General features: G+C 32.2%; 5 protein-coding genes across 6 annotated transcripts; 3 read left to right on the top strand and 2 right to left on the bottom strand.

Annotated features, from left to right (window-relative positions):
* Nucleotides 1-24: 24 nt before the first annotated feature.
* Nucleotides 25-1,062, top strand: LOC107189953 (adenine phosphoribosyltransferase). Its single transcript, XM_015578651.1, has 4 exons — nucleotides 25-294; nucleotides 438-669; nucleotides 756-834; nucleotides 923-1,062. Exons 1-4 carry the CDS (start codon nucleotides 194-196, stop codon nucleotides 1,060-1,062), a joined length of 552 nt encoding a protein of 183 aa, XP_015434137.1. The 5' UTR covers nucleotides 25-193.
* Nucleotides 1,063-1,392: 330 nt separating this feature from the next.
* On the bottom strand, nucleotides 1,393-4,014 carry LOC107189860 (TBC1 domain family member 31). Its single transcript, XM_015578538.1, has 4 exons — nucleotides 2,563-4,014; nucleotides 2,012-2,481; nucleotides 1,720-1,949; nucleotides 1,393-1,658 (listed from the first exon to the last, which is right to left on the bottom strand). Exons 1-4 carry the CDS (start codon nucleotides 3,943-3,945, stop codon nucleotides 1,393-1,395), a joined length of 2,349 nt encoding a protein of 782 aa, XP_015434024.1. The 5' UTR covers nucleotides 3,946-4,014.
* A 1,067-nt stretch (nucleotides 4,015-5,081) lies between these two features.
* On the top strand, nucleotides 5,082-6,000 carry LOC107189948 (DET1- and DDB1-associated protein 1). Its single transcript, XM_015578645.1, has 4 exons — nucleotides 5,082-5,170; nucleotides 5,464-5,602; nucleotides 5,667-5,728; nucleotides 5,808-6,000. The coding sequence occupies exons 1-4, from the start codon at nucleotides 5,168-5,170 to the stop codon at nucleotides 5,913-5,915; spliced, it is 312 nt and encodes a 103-aa protein (XP_015434131.1). The 5' UTR covers nucleotides 5,082-5,167; the 3' UTR covers nucleotides 5,916-6,000.
* A 1,949-nt stretch (nucleotides 6,001-7,949) lies between these two features.
* On the top strand, nucleotides 7,950-10,471 carry LOC107189914 (protein tamozhennic). The gene is made up of 5 exons (XM_015578597.1): nucleotides 7,950-8,133; nucleotides 8,371-8,511; nucleotides 8,601-8,800; nucleotides 8,880-9,059; nucleotides 9,131-10,471. Exons 2-5 carry the CDS (start codon nucleotides 8,379-8,381, stop codon nucleotides 10,469-10,471), a joined length of 1,854 nt encoding a protein of 617 aa, XP_015434083.1. The 5' UTR covers nucleotides 7,950-8,133; nucleotides 8,371-8,378.
* Nucleotides 10,472-12,489: 2,018 nt separating this feature from the next.
* Nucleotides 12,490-14,974, bottom strand: LOC107189915 (activating signal cointegrator 1). 2 transcript variants are annotated; one of them, XM_015578600.1, is made up of 10 exons: nucleotides 14,957-14,974; nucleotides 14,504-14,616; nucleotides 14,311-14,438; nucleotides 14,147-14,249; nucleotides 13,817-14,084; nucleotides 13,440-13,752; nucleotides 13,195-13,358; nucleotides 12,995-13,116; nucleotides 12,739-12,930; nucleotides 12,490-12,666 (listed from the first exon to the last, which is right to left on the bottom strand). In XM_015578600.1, exons 2-10 carry the CDS (start codon nucleotides 14,607-14,609, stop codon nucleotides 12,593-12,595), a joined length of 1,470 nt encoding a protein of 489 aa, XP_015434086.1. In that variant the 5' UTR covers nucleotides 14,610-14,616; nucleotides 14,957-14,974; the 3' UTR covers nucleotides 12,490-12,592. The 2 variants fall into 2 exon arrangements, with proteins under 2 accessions (XP_015434086.1, XP_015434085.1); XM_015578599.1 differs by lacking the exon at nucleotides 14,957-14,974 and adding an exon at nucleotides 14,682-14,902.
* Between the last annotated feature and the right edge of the window lie 2,052 nt (nucleotides 14,975-17,026).

The raw sequence follows: 17,026 nt of genomic DNA, 5'->3' as shown, positions 1-17,026 counted from the left end.
CTGATACACACGTGATTTTCGGAATCAAAACTTGAATTGTTCATGCCAATTGTGTCTTTTACCATTTTTGTATCGTGTCGATTAGTATGTTTTTTCTCGTTTAATAATTTCAGTAAATTACAATACTGTTATTATTTATTATTTATATATAATAGTAACAAATAGTACAATCGTTATCGCTAATTGAGATCCAATGACATCGACACCGAGGATGGACAAGACCCAGAAACTTGAAATATTGCGAAATGCAATAAAAAGTTATCCAGATTTTCCTCAACCAGGAATCGAATTTCGGTGATTACCTTATTAAATGTTTATTCAGTTAATTATTCAAGTCATATGTGAACGATCGATCTCTAACCATTTCCAACATCATCATTCAGAGAGGTACAGGAACTGCTAAAAAGATTACGTTTCAAGAAATTAATTATTTTCAGAGATATATTCGGCGTATTCCGCGATGTAGTAGCATTGAGAGCAATGAAAGACTTGATAGTGGAGCATGTTTTATTCCTTGAAGTTGATTTGGTTGTAGGTCTGGATTCCAGAGGTTTCCTCTTTGGACCTACCATTTCTTTGGAACTGGGAAAGCCTTTCTTACCCATTAGAAAAAAAGGGAAACTCCCAGGGAAAGTTTCACAGAAGAGTTTTACTCTCGAATATGGAGAGGTCGGGTCATATTATTTGAATTTTCATTTATATTTTTATATTCTTAATATTATTTATAGTATTATTTAAAGGCATCTTTTGTGTAGGCTACATTTGAAATTCAAGTGGAAAACATAACTAAAGGTACACGTGTGCTAATCGTGGATGATTTATTAGCAACAGGAGGTAAGATGAAAGTGATAAATGAAACAAAATTCTTTAATATTGTAAAAAAATGGATTTGACAAAGCATACTTTATTAATACGACTACAGGTACAATGGCTGCTGCAGTAGAATTGTTACAATCAACTGGTGCTGAAGTAGTTGAATGTTTAGTAATAATAGAGTTAAATGGATTGAAGGGAAGAGATAAACTGGGTGTACCAACTCATTCATTTATTCAATATGACTAGCCATTCCTTTGAAATAATGTAAAAATGCACAATTTCAAATGTAAAAGTATTACAATATACTCAATGTTGCTTACACTTTTACAACAAGATATTTATACATAAAGAAATCAATATTTTTGTGAAGTATACATATATGTATATATAAAATAAGATTTTATAATCTCATGTACAAAGATACTTTATAATATTTACAAATTGTAAAAATATGATATAAAAATTGTATCATAAATTTACACTGATTAATACTGTGTATTCGTTCCTGCTTCATTCTACTTCAGAAATTACTACAAAAAGACGTTTTACGTATTATCACCTAATACAGAAAAATCATCAAGTACATTCTACTCTTGATTTTTGAGATCTTATAGAATTCAAAAGACTGTGTACTTCATATTCCAGTTTATCTACATTTTGTTGTAGTTGTTTATAATGTTTTGATTTGTCATTTCTAGAATCTAGAATGTCCTCATCACTCGAATCATCTATGTTTACTTCTGGAATATCATGAACGTGTTGCATTTCCGGTTTGTGTGTTGTTGCTCTTCCAAGTCTCCAGTCCACATCAGACAACTGTTCTTTGATACATCTTTCTACTTCTAAACAGCATAAAGTAGTCTTTACAATTGATGAACAATCATCGTATATGTAAGATCTTACCATTCAGTCTTTCTTGATGAATTTGATTCATAAATGCTTTAGCTTCATGTTTCAATCTTTTTTCTTCTGCGACTTTCATGGTCTTATGATTATGTTCCCGCACGGACCGTTCCGTTTCTTTCAGTTTTTCCAATTCCAAAACAGATACTTCATCGGTCAGGAATTTTGGAAAATCATTTAACAAAAATGGTAGATATGGTCCTTTGGTGGGCAATGGAATTAACTCATTTCTTTAATGAAAGAAGACATTTTTATACAATACATAAGAATAAGAAGAATAAGTTTCTCTTACCTAAGATAGTGACTAGGATGTGATCTCAGTGGTGTTTCTTTATCAAGTCTTTGAGCAACTTTAAGCAATTCCTTTGCAGTAATATGGCCTTGACTACTATAGTACCGTTTAAAACGTTCGGCAGAATGCAATGAGGAAATTATAATTTCACGAGAACAAATGCTGTACGCAACAACACTCGTTAAAAGGAGCAATGGATTTTTATAAGATATTAAATGGTCCCATAAAATTAGCCATTCGGGACCACATAAGACTTCGCTCATTACAGTTTTTAAAAGTGGCCATGCATATTCACTGGATGTTATTCCTCTTTCACAGAAAACATTTAACAAGGCTGGATCAGCTTGTAGGAGGATATTTTCTATTATACCTAACACATTTAAAGGTGGCAAAGGATAATATTCAAACCATTTTTGGCAATAATTTAATAATATACTTATAATAAGTTCAAAGCCTAGGAGGGGATCCTTCTATAATAAAAATGATCAAGTTGTAATAAAAGCTAAATGTACCATCTTTTGTACCATTACTAAAATCAAGAAATTCATTACCTGGAAGACCATAAGAAATGGAAAAACAAGGTGTGGTAAAAACGAACATTGAGACAATAAGGGACACCACTGTATCAAGCAATTCATTGTTGTCATCAACATTATTTTTTTACTTCTGTTTGCTAATGGGTAATCTTTTAAAAGGTCTGAAGTAACACGTACATTTATGACTTTGTTAGCTAGTGCACAGTATGCACTCCTATTGCCTGGTAACTCTAAAATAGTTGACCATATCAGTGCACGATATTTTTCCGGATATTCCTCGAACTCTTTCAAGATGGGTATCAGTCTTTGCAAATGCAATTCTTGTTTCATGAGTTGTCTGACGCATTGCAAATGATCAGGTATTCCATGTGCGACTGGTCTACACGGTTCATTTAACTTCTTTACGGGTTCACATTTTTCCATGAATAATTTTTCAACTAACATTAACTTTAGATGTCCTTCAAGTTCTACTATTGCTATATATCTGCCAGTTATAGAGACTACAATCTTTTTTACAGGCTTGATAGGTTGCAGAGTATGAATAATACAAGCTTGATTCAGATCAAAAATATAAAGAGAGCAATTAGATGAAATGCATACCAATGTGTTATTTGCTCCACCATCCAGAGGCGATGGTACAAGTGACAACTGCTTCACTCCAATAATGTTGTCTGGTAAATGAAAAGTTTTCAGTAAATTCCATTCGCATGTATTCAGTATAACAATCTTATTTTGGATACCAGTCATGATCATTGCTCTTCCATTTTGAGTAAAAATAAAATTCTTAATGTTCCTAATACCAAATGTTTTTGCATCTATTTTAACGTCATTTTTCAACTGTTTAAAGTTCCATGCTTGTAAAGTATCATTATGGTATAAAACAACAATGTGTCCCTGGTTTGAGAAGCTTGCCTTCTTTATTGCAGCATTTTTTGCATTGACTCTTAACTGCTGACCCATACTACAGGAACGTAGACACCATATTATGACCTCTTTTCGTGAACATGTTAAACAATATTCTTTATGAAAAGAGACATGCATAGGTGGTAATTTATGAGCAGTCAATAAACAGAATTGGCTAATGTTTGCATTTATCCCTACAATTTTTATATCAGCTGTAGCAAGGCCAATTAATATTTCAAATTTATTTATAGGATTAAATGCCACAAATGTTGCTTGTCCAATGTTTCCTAACTTCCGATAGGATGGAGAATTATTTAGGTCCACATAATATAAATACCCTGCTGTATCTACTGCAACAAGATGTTCTTCATGGCAATCGAATGCCATGTGTAGAAAGTTAATTCTGCTGGAACACTGTGTTCTATGAATAATTTCTGGTTCAAGTTCAAAAGCATCATTAACTTTTCTCAAGTTCTGCCACGTGTTTTTATACATTATACTCGCTCGTATAGAACAAGCAAGCCAACTTTATTCAAATACTTTTTTCTTGTATATACGTATCTCCATTAATATAAATCCGTCCTAGGTTACGTTTAAATTCAGAAACGTCAAACGTGACATTGTTTACGACATTCAGATCTTATTCCGTTCGAATCTGTGCGGAAAATCATTATTTTTTTTTGACTGGTGGCGCCATCCGTGGCGAATCGCTGAAACTGCTAGCGTAAAATTGATTAGTAGTTTCAGCGATTCGCCACGGATGGCGCCACCGGTCAAAAAATAATGATATTCCGCAATTAAATGCGATTTTAACAGTGTTCTGGTTGTTTATTGTTATTTTCAATGAGAGGAGATTAATCTACGTTCTTTCAGCTTCAATCTGAATGCTTGATCAAGACGTAACCTGTCCATATAACCTTGGAAGAGCTATTCAAAGTGAACTAACCCGGATACGCATAACGCGATACAGTGTCAACCGTTGCAAACAAACGCGATTTTAACAATGTTCTTGTAATTATTAGTGTCCAGCCGTTAGAGAATAGTAATCTACGTTCTTTAAGCGTTGTATCTAATGCAAAACGAAGAAGAATCATGCCCGTTTAGTTAAACTAAACTTTCTTTCCCATATAAATTATAAATATGTAGATGTTAATGAAAGCGATGTATATATTCTCCTACATGCAGATTTGATAAACTATTTATGAAACTACATCTATTCTGAATTTATCTGTTACAAATATACAAATGTAAGGCAAGATATAAAAACGAATAAAACAAGAACATGTAAAAAGTAACATTAATAAAAATGTCCATTAACGATGCATTTAGAATAAATTGTCTCGTAGTTAAGTGAAAAAATATATACTTTTCACATATATATTACTTTTATATGTGGAACATTTTGTATTTATTCATGTTCCTTGAATTATGTTCCATTTCAATTCAAGCCAATTCAAGAATTGAATTTCAGGTGTCTCAGTATGTCATTAGCCAGCACGAGGAATAGAGTCTAGTTATTTCGGATTCTGTGGTTGTTTGCAGAGATCAGCAGAGATGATGGTAGTTGATTTCGTATCAATTACAGCGTTCTAAACCATTCTAAACATATTTTTGCAGTGTATATACAAATATTACGTATGATTGTTATGTGGATATGATTTTTTAAGTTGACTTTTTACTGTAATTGTGATTTGTACGGTGATTCGATCGTTTCAAAATGGTAATTTCCATTCTTTATTTATATCTTTTGATTGTATTCCATCTTAATGCAAAATAGTCGTGCAGGTTATAAATATTGTAAGTTACAATATTGCTAAAAAATATCAGAATTTCCTACACAAGTTAAATGATTCGCTTTCAGTTTTGAGTGGTGCTCTTTTAGCTAGAGAATAAATATTGAGGTTTTAATTTTCGATATTTGTACAATTCATTAAGAATGATTAACTTTTAGACATTCTCTTTTTAGTACAGTACGTATCAACTTGTAGGTTTATAGTAAAATTGTTTTTGCAGTCGGTTGCTGAATTCCTGAAGGGTTTGCCTTCACATAACGAAAATAATTTTGCCAATTTTCATACGGACAATGGAAATAGAACTTGTGTTAAAAAACCTTCTGTTTACCTCCCTACAAAAGATCATCCTTCTGAACAAAGTAAGCTTGAAATGTGTTATAAGTTAAAATGATAATCATTTGTGATTATTGCTATTGTTTACAGTTATAGTTACTGAAAAAACAACCATATTGTTAAGGTACCTCCACCAGCAATGGGACAAAAAGGTATAAATTATATATTTATAAAAGCTATTGTTCTTAATAAGTGATATCTCATAATTTATTTCCAAATGAAATGTTTTAGAACGCAGACAGGAAACGAGATTTTTTATCTGCTAATGGTGACTCTGAAGATGATTCTGCAACAGTTCGTAACAAAAGGCCACGTCTTGATGGTAATAATATTCTTTAAAATGTATTGCACAATTTTGGTTTCCACTATTCAATGAAGTACATTTTTATGTGATCAAGATAAACCATATAAACAGCAACATGGGACAAGCACTGGTCTTAAATGTTACAAACATATCTATGTGTTATAGAAGGTTCTTTCAAAACGTTATTTGTAGGCTTTGAGTATGTAATTTAGATACAAATTAAATGTTGTATGAAACATTAACCATGTGAAATATGAAAGGAACATTTTCAAATAATATTTCTTTAGGTATGTAAAATTGCTGCAATGGAAGTAAGATTAATTATTATGTTGAATTTGTAAGATCCGTTTTGTATTGTACTACGTGTCTGAAATCGTTTTAGTGAGTTAGTACCTAGTACATTGAGTACATTATGTTACAAGGCACAATTTGTATAAGTAATCGCGTTCATTATTGCTACGTTTAATGTCATTCTTTCATTTCTATATTGTCAACAATTTAAAATCAGCAAAAGTGTAATTGAAGTAATATAATTACATTATTCTGCAGGGAGTAAGGATTAATGTTGTATTAGTTTAAAATAAGTATGTGTTGGAGCATTTATGGTGAAGTAATTTTGTAAAATTGGTTTACATTTTACAATATTCCTTCACACCTGTGTTACATATGATTAGTTGTAAGTTCTTGATGTATGTTTCACATACAAAAAAATCTGTGTAACATAGTGCGTTCTATTATTGTAAGAATTTCAATTTACTGGCTACTCTATACCTTTTTGACTATTGTAAAACATTGCAGACTCAAAGATGTCTGAAAAATTGTATTTCTGGTCATAGAGTATCTCAGGATATATGTTAATTCTCTGGAAACAAATGTTACCCTTACTAAAAATAACTATTTCGTATTTTTGATAATAATTCCCTTATATTCTGACAGAAGAATTTTTCTAAATTATAGGTCATTAAACAGGGAAATAATTAGACAATTGTAGTTTTCGAACTGAGTATGTAATTATCATAATCTGCATTGCAATAAATCCTGTATAAAGTACAATAAAGAGTTAATTAATGTAAACTCTTGTATTTCTGTTCATTTTGTAATTTATTACTTAGAAAATTATCTATGTTCCACCGCATGATATTACAAATACTGTACGTAATCAAACATGTAGGTACGTTTTATTTCTTTCTGGGGATCGTCTCACGTTTTGCTGATATCTCTACCACTGTTCTGTGTTCCTAATACGAACCAAGAACTCATAAATTACTTTAAAAAGTTGGTAGTTAACTGTTTCTCTGTCTTGCTCTCGTAATTCGCTATTCTTTTTTGTACAGAACTTGCACTGGCATCTGCACTCTTAATAGATACCAGGAGCTCATAAAATAATTTTAAAGTTGGTGGCACGATTGTTTGCTTCCTTATTTCCACATGCGCTCTTCTGTTCTACAGAACTCTAGTATCATTCTGTGTTCCTAATACAAGAGGCTGATTTACGTCGAAAATATTTAAAAGTAGACTCACATAAAAAGGACTTCGTGTAGAGAAGCGAATGTAGTTGAAATCTATCAAAAATTTTGTTTATTACTATGCTGAACCATTGATTAAGTGTATAATTTTAAGATGTTATCTATAATACAATTGATAACTATTTATAATTTTTTTAACGATTACAGAAATATGTCTATTCGATTTTCAACGGTGCCCGCCTCAGCGTACTTACACCATCAGCTCGTCCAAGTCGCTCAAACCGAATGCAGTGTTTGTGTTTAAATTTCATGATTCGATGCGTTAGTTTTTCATGTAGAAATTGCTTAATTCATTTATAGGCAGGATTATAATGATAAAAATTTATCACTTATTGGCGCGTATCAGTCTTTGACTTGTGTCAAGATTGTAAGATAACATTTCTATACGCAGTGGGAGTAATGACACCTTCCAGAGATATGCTTTGATGTCTAGTATATTTATGCTCGGTGGTTGTGACATAACTGCAACATAACCAAGAAAAAGTTCTGGAGAAAAATATTTACTGTTTATGAAGTGATGTGACATGTCCTTAAACTGTGATAAAAGACTCAATGGATATTTCCACTTGAGATGGAGCACCTTCCAAATAGAGAATATATTATGGTAGCTCCTGGAATAAACGCTGTAGCAGTGCTTCTAAATATAGGATTTATTTTTAGGTTGGAGCTAGCCATAGTTTGAATCAAGAATCTGATCTAAAGCTGTATTCCTAGGAGTTTCTAATAGGTGTGAAACATATCTATTCCTAGCTGACACCTATTACCTTCTTCTCACTTTTTATTAATATTATTCCTATGTTATTTCCATACAAAGTTCATCCTGACTATTAAGCTTTTGATATCTTGTACTTGGCATAAGAAAATTCTATTTCTTGTGTGCTTTATGCGTGTCAAATAACTTAAATATTGTTGTAAGTATTAAGAATGCAATTAGAACAATGATAAAGGACAATTATTTTTGCAGTGACAAACATGGCAAATGACTTAACAATGAGAGGTAAAGATAAACTGCAAGAAATTAGTATGAAATTAGAGCAGAGTCACTTGGTTTATCTACAAACAGACGACAGTCCTTTAAAGTTACAACAGCGTCACAAATTAGAAGGTAGATTTGTACCCACATTTATCTCGTATAATTTAGTGATTCATTATTTACAAACTATACGTATAACTTTAATCGTATATTTATTTTAGGTTTTATTAAAGAATATCTTTGCCTTGTTCCAAATGAGAATAAATATGTATTTCAAGAAACTGCAGATATATTGCATAGATCTGCAGCCTCTCTACAAGACTTCAGTGGGTATAGAGCTGCAACTGCCTGGAGTGCTATTTCTTTATACGCTGCCAATCTTTTGGCTCAGCCTTGGAGAAAAGAATATAGAACATTAAGGGTTAATAACAGTAACAGTTTTTACATGATTCTCTGATAGTGTAGAAGATTATAACTAACTTATTTCCTTTGTATGTTAGACTTACAGCGGATATTATAAACATGAAGTAGAAGCAAATTTAATAGGAGCCGAATTAATGTTTGAACAAATGGGATATAAACACACAGGGTTGGGAGTCCTTACTTTGGAGGGTCCTATAGATCCCGACAAAGTATCTAATGTGAGCAGGGACGCGATAGTAGCCTTTGTTGAGTGTCAGGTAATAGTTTTCTAATTGTCAACATTTGTAAGATTTATCGTAACTAAAGAACTTTATTATTTTCAATGTAGATATTGAAGCAAATATGGGAGAATGTTTCTCAAAACTGTACCGTTTCTTGGTTGGAAGTGTTAGAGTTCAGGGAAAACCATGTTGGGACGCCAGAGCAAGCTATCAGAGCACTGAACTATCGTTTCCTCGAGAAGATGCGTCAGAACCGCACAAAAGCAGAGAATTATAGGGACTATCATTATCCGCCGACCACATGCATAGATGCAGCAGCACCGTCGGTTCCTTATCACATAATGCCTCCGAATTATAATATGCCTATGTCTGCTTGTCAAACAGACTACAACAGATACATTGAAGACACGAACGGCATACCTAGATACTTTCCGCCAACGGATCACGGCTTTATGAACCGATGCAGTGCTTACGGATGTTTGCCGCATGCTAACAAATATTTCAGCTGTGTCCACTCGAATCCATATTACACTACAATGCCAGCATACTCAAGAGTGCCTACGGGTAGATTAATCGAGCTGGACGTGCCTGTGTCGGTTGCTAATTACGATAAACTTCACAACCGGAAATCGTCTCACCGAATACCAGACTTGGACGAAGTAGACTATTATAGGAAACAGTCCAGCGATGGAGACCATTACGATTATGGGAAAGTTGATAAAAGATCGAAAGCAGCTGTCGATAGAAATAATTATGATTCTTGGGACTTTGTATACAGAAACCTAGAAAGTTTAGGATACACCAAGGATCTTGGTGATCGAGAGGATATCCTACACAAACGAGATGGCGACTCTAAAATTCACAAGCAGAAGTCGTTCAGGCAAAATGACAACGACGAAAACCACAGTGGGTATCGATTTGAAAAGAAGAGAAGTGGACGAACCGAAGTGAATGACGTTGATTCGTCTATAACAAACGGTCGACATCATTATCACGATACGCTACCATTTAAGAAGAAGTCTTCTTCTTTCGATTTAACCGATTCGAATAAGTGTCACGCTGATTCAACTTCCGAGAGTCACTTGTCTTCGCACAATAAGGATAAAAAGCATAGCAGTCAGACGCTTCCGATTCAACGGTCTCATCGATCCTCCGATCAGATTGCGAAAATTGCAGATACGATAAAAAGTTTTGAATTATCTCATTCTCAGAAGGAATATGGCGTGAAAGACGAGCATAAATGGAACTGTGCTACTTGTACGTATCTTAACTCATTGTCTAAAGAAATTTGTGAAATGTGCGGAAAATCTAGACATAAAGGGAATGAGGATAAACCTTTAGCCAGCGGTGGAAAAGAGTGTCCGCAATGTACGTTAGTAAATGAGAAGAATGTCTCAATCTGTGATGTCTGTGGTACCAGTTTAAAAGATTCTCCTACTTACATTTAGATAAATTATTCTGATTAAGTATCCTTTATTCGTATTCCATTTATTTGAAGTAAAGAGAAATGGTAAGTACATTGCCTGGATACATTGTGCTTTCTTGATACAAATACACGTGAGGTGTTTAAGAAAAAATGTTAGTACTTATGATGCTTGTAGCAGTTCGAATAAGTGATAACAATTTTTTTTGATCATTTTATCCAAGGAAAATTAAAAAAAAAAGTATTACCGTATGAATCGAATTTAAAATGTGTGAGAACTATATATAATGGAGATATAAAATTATTTATTTAAAGGCGTTCGAATATAGTAGATTTGTGATATGGATGTGTTAGTATTCGTGGTAATATATCGTGGTGGCCTATTACTTGTTTAAAAAGAGGATAAAAATGGGCATGTGCGAATACCATTTTACGTCGAATCAAATCAAACCAAAATTTCAGCTTTTGGGTACTTTGAATGAAATATATTTCGTAAACAAGTTGTAATGAAATTGAGAGTCTAGTTAACTACATAATTTTAATAGAATAATTCGCAGTTGTTGCTGAAGCTTTAATAAGAGATTTGATTCGATGATATAGATAGTATTTAAACATATTCGCGTGTTTACCTAATGATAATGAATGAATAAAGAATTATTGATTATATTTGATAGCCTAAATAGTTTATAATGCTGGGAGTTATATGAGAACTATTTATTCTACGGCGTCTGTATTTTATCCATTATTAAGAACTCAGAAAAATTTCGATTTTAGAGAAAAACGTATATTGAATATATTGGAATGTTATTTAGAATGAAACATTCTTAGTCTGTAATGTTATGATATACATATACACTTTGTAAGTTCATGTAAGTCGTTATGGTTTCTCTTTCTTTTTTTCGGAAATTTAATAGAATTTTATATCATCTTCCTTTCCTATTAATTTTGGTATTATTAAAAAGTAGCAGGATATTAATAGTGGTCGTATTATTTGATTATTAAACAATCATGGAAAAGTGTATACTGTTATTTCATTAGAGACAGTATTTAAAATCATTCTTTACGTACCAATCTATATATGTAATGTTGATCATAAAATCTGAAGGAGCTCGATTGAAAGCTGTATATTGCGAATATAAAAAGAAAAACACTAATTTGCCATGTCAAATCAATTTGTGTGTTTATTGTTTTAATATTTAATAATACAATACTCGTGTACCTATACATAAGAAATTTAAACGGTATAATTATTGATAGACTGTACAGTATCCAAATTAATATAAGTATCATTTAAAAGTAAAATGTCCGCTGGTATTTATGTGAATCAAGTTCTCAATTTAAAAGCTGTAACAAATAATTGTTTATTCCGTAAAACAATTGGTAGAAAATACTTTTTTATTTGTTTATACATTCCCAGCACATTATTTGATCCGTTGATAATTAATTTAAGCACGATTTTCCAAAATTTTCGTGTAACTTAGAGATTTACTTTAGATAACACTACATATTGTTATCAATACGTAGTTACGTACTCATATTTCGGCGAATTTATCACGAAGAGTGCTTTCTCAGTGCATGAATAGTTTTACATTTAAGGTTTTATTAGTTTATGAGTACAAAATTTGTTTTATTGCTAACAACAAATTTTAATACGTTCATTAAGCACGTATAACTATAGAACTTCAAATTTGAAAGAACAATAAAATTTCTAATGAAACATGTTCCCTTTGTACTTCAAATTTATAGACTTTTGTCGTAGAATGACTTTACTAAAAACTACTTTTAACATTACAGAAGTCTGATATTTTAAATATAATAGAAAAAAGCAGCTCATATTTTTTCATTGATCGCGCAGAAAAAGTAAGCGATTTGTGTAATATAAATCTTATAATGATATATGTATGCTGTAATATATTGCAAACTATGTGTACATTGTAATATATTCTATTATGTACAAATAATAAATAACATTTAATATACATTACGAGAAAAATGTTTCTTTAATTATGTTGTACTTTAAACAATATTTTTCAAGGTTCCAGATATAAAATATTAATATCACAATTAACATTACAATAAATATTCATTACTTACTTATAGGATGACATATTATATAGCAAAATAAAGTCTAAAAATGTATCAAATGCTAATCACGTGTATTCTTTTCCAGTTTCTGTAATATCTTAACTGCTGCTTGATGTATTTTTTGGTCCAACTTATCTGTAAGCAACAATAAAAATTCTAAGAATCTTAAAATTGGTGTAACAAATAGAAATAACTAATGGTACTTACAAATCTTATGCTTTCCCTGTATAGGAAATTGAATTGGCAATGTATGAAAATTTTCACAAATAAATACGAATGGGCTATCACTTTCTCCATTTGGATAAACGTTTCTATATTCTTCTTGAGGTAGAACATCAGTTACCGTTACACAGCCTAATAAACAACTCGTTGGATAACTTTGAGGAAACTGAATTTTTTCTAAAAATTTAACTATTGGTAATAATGGATAATTACAACATTGGAATAATTAAAGTGTACTAACCATCTTTCAAAGAGCGATAGAAGTGTTCCATAGTCAAAATATCGTCCGTAGTTGGGGATTTAGATGTTGCAGCGATCCACAGTCTTCCTCTGTGCGAAGTGTACCACACTCGCCCTTCATGCCTAAGGAAATAAATGGAACATTAAAATGGGATTCTATGCTTTTATATATTTTGAAAGGTACATTGTATTATTTCTCACATTTTTATCCCAGCTACCAATAAAGATGCATAAGGCTGATGCATGCTCAAACATACTCCTGCATCAGACATCTCTAAGTATTCTTTGTCTTGAAGAATAGTTTTCATTTTGATTGGAACAGTAGTTTTCAACGCACGTGGTTTAGTCTCGTTTGATTCAATATACTGTAAAAATACATTTTAATTACCTGGTAATAATATTAAGAATATATATGCGTGTACTATATTTGTTAATAATATTCTTACAATTGGACGATCAAATTCTATATCTGGACATATATTAGAACTTTTACATTCATTAAAGCCCAGTGATTCAAGATTGTCTATAAACTGTTCCTCATTAAACTCGTCATAATCATTCACTAATTTTTCTTCAACTACTTGTCTACCTGTAAAGTCAAATGTTACATTGACTTTTTTATTCAAACGGGACATATATTTTTTTGCATTTTTTTCTTCTTCAAGTTTCTGCAGATGTTCTCGTTGTTTAGCTGGTAACCAAATATTACTCGTCTGATAGTAGTCACATTCATCATCAATTACTTTTGTACCCTGTGTACTGCAACATAATACAATTAATTACTGTCTTTTTTCAAAATGAGAAGTACTACATTAATACACACCCAATTCGATCATATTCAAGAAGTTTATCTCTTTGTTGAAAGGAATCTTCTGTACTTTTAACAGATTTTTGATTCATTAACTTATGAAGTAATTGATTAGCTGATTTCTTATTGCTAGAAAGGATTATCTGGTCTTTTGGAGAACATACAAGCTGCCCACAGAAGAAACAAGGGCCTGCTCCTTCTTGCGTACAAACTATTCTACCGCAGTTGAGGCAATTATTAATCAAAGAATGTTCCTGTGCTTCACAGTTACATTTGTGCCTGCCTAATACAATGTTTCTATATTAGCTTCTTACCAACTTTATTATTACTGCTTTCTGAAAATACCTTTCAGGAGAATTGCTGTCTTGTCTTTGCCTTCTTGTGATAATAAATTGGTATACTTAGTTTTCTTGTGTTCTACTTTCTCTGTATGAATATTTTCTTGAGGCTAAAGAAATAATACTTAATCACTTTAAGATTCAAAAGGTTAAATTGGAATTTTAAAGTACCTGTTTATATATTTCGTCCTTCTTGGGTTTCTTGTTTCTTTTCTTCATTTTCGTGTTTGTGTTATAATCATGTTCAATGTCTGTGTCCTTTGATTTTTGATATCCCTGATTACTGTTACATGCTGAAACTGAAAAATGAAATTATTACAACTACAAATGATTACTGTATCTTACATTAATTAAATTTATAAACCTTGTCGTTTTTTTAATTCTGCAATAAATTGCATGTGTTTAACATCATTGCGATCTAGTAGACACATTAGGTATTCGTCTAGCTCTTTTTCATCTCGTATTTTCATAATATATCTGAAAACACACGGTCAAATAATAGCAATTTATTTCTTTTATTATATTCTGACTGATTTTCTCACTTTACTAAATCCACTAATTCTCCGGAAACATTAAAATTTAAGAATTTGGCTAGATTTTCGTGTATCCATCCTTCCATCTTCGTTGAAGTATCGAAATAATGCCTTTGAAGGAAAAACTGTTAAGACGATTGTTCCAAAGCAACAATACGACTTTCTTATTACGTTATTATACAAGTAACAATTAATTGAGTCCTCTTTGTAAATACTAATTTAACATATGAATATCGTGGTGCAATCAAATGTTTCCGAAATACATATAAATTTGTCGAAATTACCTGTAACGTCATCTACGGTAAATGATCCAAGCTATTAGCCAATTAGTACCGTAGTCTCACCATGAGATGTCAATACTATGACCTTAAAAAGAAATATAAACGTACAATTACATATGTAATATTTCCCAAGTACAGAAATATTATACTTGCACAATGCGCTCGTTCTTCTGGAATAGTACTAGGGAATGAGCTTAAGTTTAAAATTATTAGAAAAAAATTAATATATTATCCTTATAGACTAGTCAGATTTTGGTTTCAAATACATCAGAGCTTTTTCAGGCCACTCAAATTGAATAAAAAAGCTGTTTGCCGCTATCTAGCGACGAGGATGTAGTACTAATTGGTTAGAAACTTGAGGAGTTTGCCGTAGGTGGTGTTGTACGGTTATCTGATCACATTTACCAATACGCTTTGTAAAATTAAATATGTACGTACTTACTCCTTTTAAATGCCACATATAACAATTTAAATGTGTAATATCAATCCAGAAAGGTTCCAAACAATCTGATGCCATTGGAGTGCTGTGATTTTCATAAAGGTTTACATGTATAAAGTCTTTATATAGATACCACGGCACAAAAGAAAATTATCATCTCACTTAGTGATTCTTGGGACGTCAGGGGAAGCTTACTCGACTTTTCAGTGACTTCAATTGGTCTGCTCCTTGAATGAAAATGTAGATAGTTTGCAAATCTCGGGAAAACTGTTACTAGAATTATGTTGTTGGTAACGTGCAGTTTATTTAACATCTTTGAAAATACAGTATCCTAAAAAGACAGAGACAAGATCAACTTGGGCTGTAACTGGATAAGTCTTAAAAGTAATTACAGTTTTACACATAAAGAATGAAATGTGCGAGGTACAATTAATTGAACTGAAACTCTACAGAATACATGTTTACAATATTTCCAAAGATTTTTTATATTTTAACAAATTATGATTCTCTGAGTTAATGCTGGGTAGTAGTGACATCTGTAGGGAGATCACGTAGTTATATTTAAATTTGAACTAGGAATAGCCGTTGATGGAATGAAAGGAGAAAATGTTCACTGTGAACATTGTGGAGACTCACATGGCATAGAAAACAATTGTTTGATATTAAAGCATAATTTATTTATATTTTTATTAGTAATATACGTACATAGGAATTAAAGGAAATAACTATAGTAATCATTCAAGTGGCCAAGACAATTCTTCATTTTATGACATGCTTTCTATACATGGTAAGTTTCAAAGAATAAGTGTATTAATTTGCTACGATGAGCTGTGATCCACGTTTCCAGTTAAAGCTGCATTTTTCTAGGTGCTCGAGCCGCGGCGGTTAAAAAATTTGCGTAGGATAGTGCGAGGCCTTCGGAACGTTTAACAAACGGATCTTCCTGCAGTTAAATTTGCATACTCAGTCGTTCGTACGTGTCGACAGAGTCACGTATTCGTGCATGGAGAAGTCGGGTCTCGATTTCTGCCGGTGTTACATAACAATTACTGCACTGCGAGCAACATCATTGTCGCATTTCATGCGTCCATTATCATGCATCCACGTGTTCGGTATTTTCATCCCACGAGCGTATAGTGGGTACTTTTTCTCTGTTATTATGAATTTTCATACCTATCATGAGTGAAACATGTCCAAATTTTTGGACATTGTAAATAAGTAAACTAAATGATGTTCTTTTCGAATTTCCGGTACCAGAGATGAAAGCGTAAATCTGATCACGTAGATTCATCAAGTGTAACATCTTTTGGCTGTATACTCTCTTGAAAAATTTTTTCGTACAAAGCGTTCGACGAACACTATACAGTACGAATAGTTCAGGCTATTTATAATTGATTTTCCTCTTCGTTAAATATCTGATTGGTTCCGAGGCGATTGCATTTCTCGCACTGTGAGTTAATAAGTCTAAGTCTAAAGGAATAACATTATTTCCTGTCTGTAATCGCTTCATTAACTATGTGCTGCGACGCGGTGTTTAGTTAAAGAATTCTCTTTTCGCTTCTTTAAAGTGTTTAGATGTTATAACAGAATCTGTACGCGCTCGCTGTGAACACCGTGTCGCCTTAATTAGCAAC

This window comes from Dufourea novaeangliae, unplaced genomic scaffold, assembly GCF_001272555.1.
Source record: "Dufourea novaeangliae isolate 0120121106 unplaced genomic scaffold, ASM127255v1 scaffold175, whole genome shotgun sequence".
Lineage (NCBI taxonomy): Eukaryota > Metazoa > Arthropoda > Insecta > Hymenoptera > Halictidae > Dufourea > Dufourea novaeangliae.
Note: the sequence above shows the minus strand (reverse complement) of the source record. Positions and strands in the feature narration are given on the sequence as shown.

Bases quoted from the DNA above. Each gene is read 5' to 3' on its own strand.
- LOC107189915 (XM_015578599.1), bottom strand. From the start codon at position 14,758: ATGGAAGGATGGATACACGAAAATCTAGCCAAATTCTTAAATTTTAAT. The intron at 14,439-14,503 runs GTTTATAAATTT...TTCATTTTTCAG, and splicing joins AGAATTAAAAAAACGACAAG to TTTCAGCATGTAACAGTAAT. The intron at 13,359-13,439 runs GTAAGAATATTA...GTATTTTTACAG, and splicing joins TAGAATTTGATCGTCCAATT to TATATTGAATCAAACGAGAC.
- LOC107189948 (XM_015578645.1), top strand. The intron at 5,603-5,666 runs GTAAGCTTGAAA...TATTGTTTACAG, and splicing joins AGATCATCCTTCTGAACAAA to TTATAGTTACTGAAAAAACA. The intron at 5,729-5,807 runs GTATAAATTATA...GAAATGTTTTAG, and splicing joins ACCAGCAATGGGACAAAAAG to AACGCAGACAGGAAACGAGA.
- LOC107189860 (XM_015578538.1), bottom strand. From the start codon at position 3,945: ATGTATAAAAACACGTGGCAGAACTTGAGAAAAGTTAATGATGCTTTT. The intron at 2,482-2,562 runs GTAATGAATTTC...TTTTTATTATAG, and splicing joins CATTTCTTATGGTCTTCCAG to AAGGATCCCCTCCTAGGCTT. The intron at 1,659-1,719 runs GTAAGATCTTAC...TATGCTGTTTAG, and splicing joins TCATCAAGAAAGACTGAATG to AAGTAGAAAGATGTATCAAA.
- LOC107189914 (XM_015578597.1), top strand. From the start codon at position 8,379: ATGGCAAATGACTTAACAATGAGAGGTAAAGATAAACTGCAAGAAATT. The intron at 8,801-8,879 runs GTTAATAACAGT...TTTGTATGTTAG, and splicing joins AAGAATATAGAACATTAAGG to ACTTACAGCGGATATTATAA. The intron at 9,060-9,130 runs GTAATAGTTTTC...TTTTCAATGTAG, and splicing joins TAGCCTTTGTTGAGTGTCAG to ATATTGAAGCAAATATGGGA.
- LOC107189953 (XM_015578651.1), top strand. From the start codon at position 194: ATGACATCGACACCGAGGATGGACAAGACCCAGAAACTTGAAATATTG. The intron at 295-437 runs GTGATTACCTTA...AATTATTTTCAG, and splicing joins CAACCAGGAATCGAATTTCG to AGATATATTCGGCGTATTCC. The intron at 835-922 runs GTAAGATGAAAG...ATACGACTACAG, and splicing joins TGATTTATTAGCAACAGGAG to GTACAATGGCTGCTGCAGTA.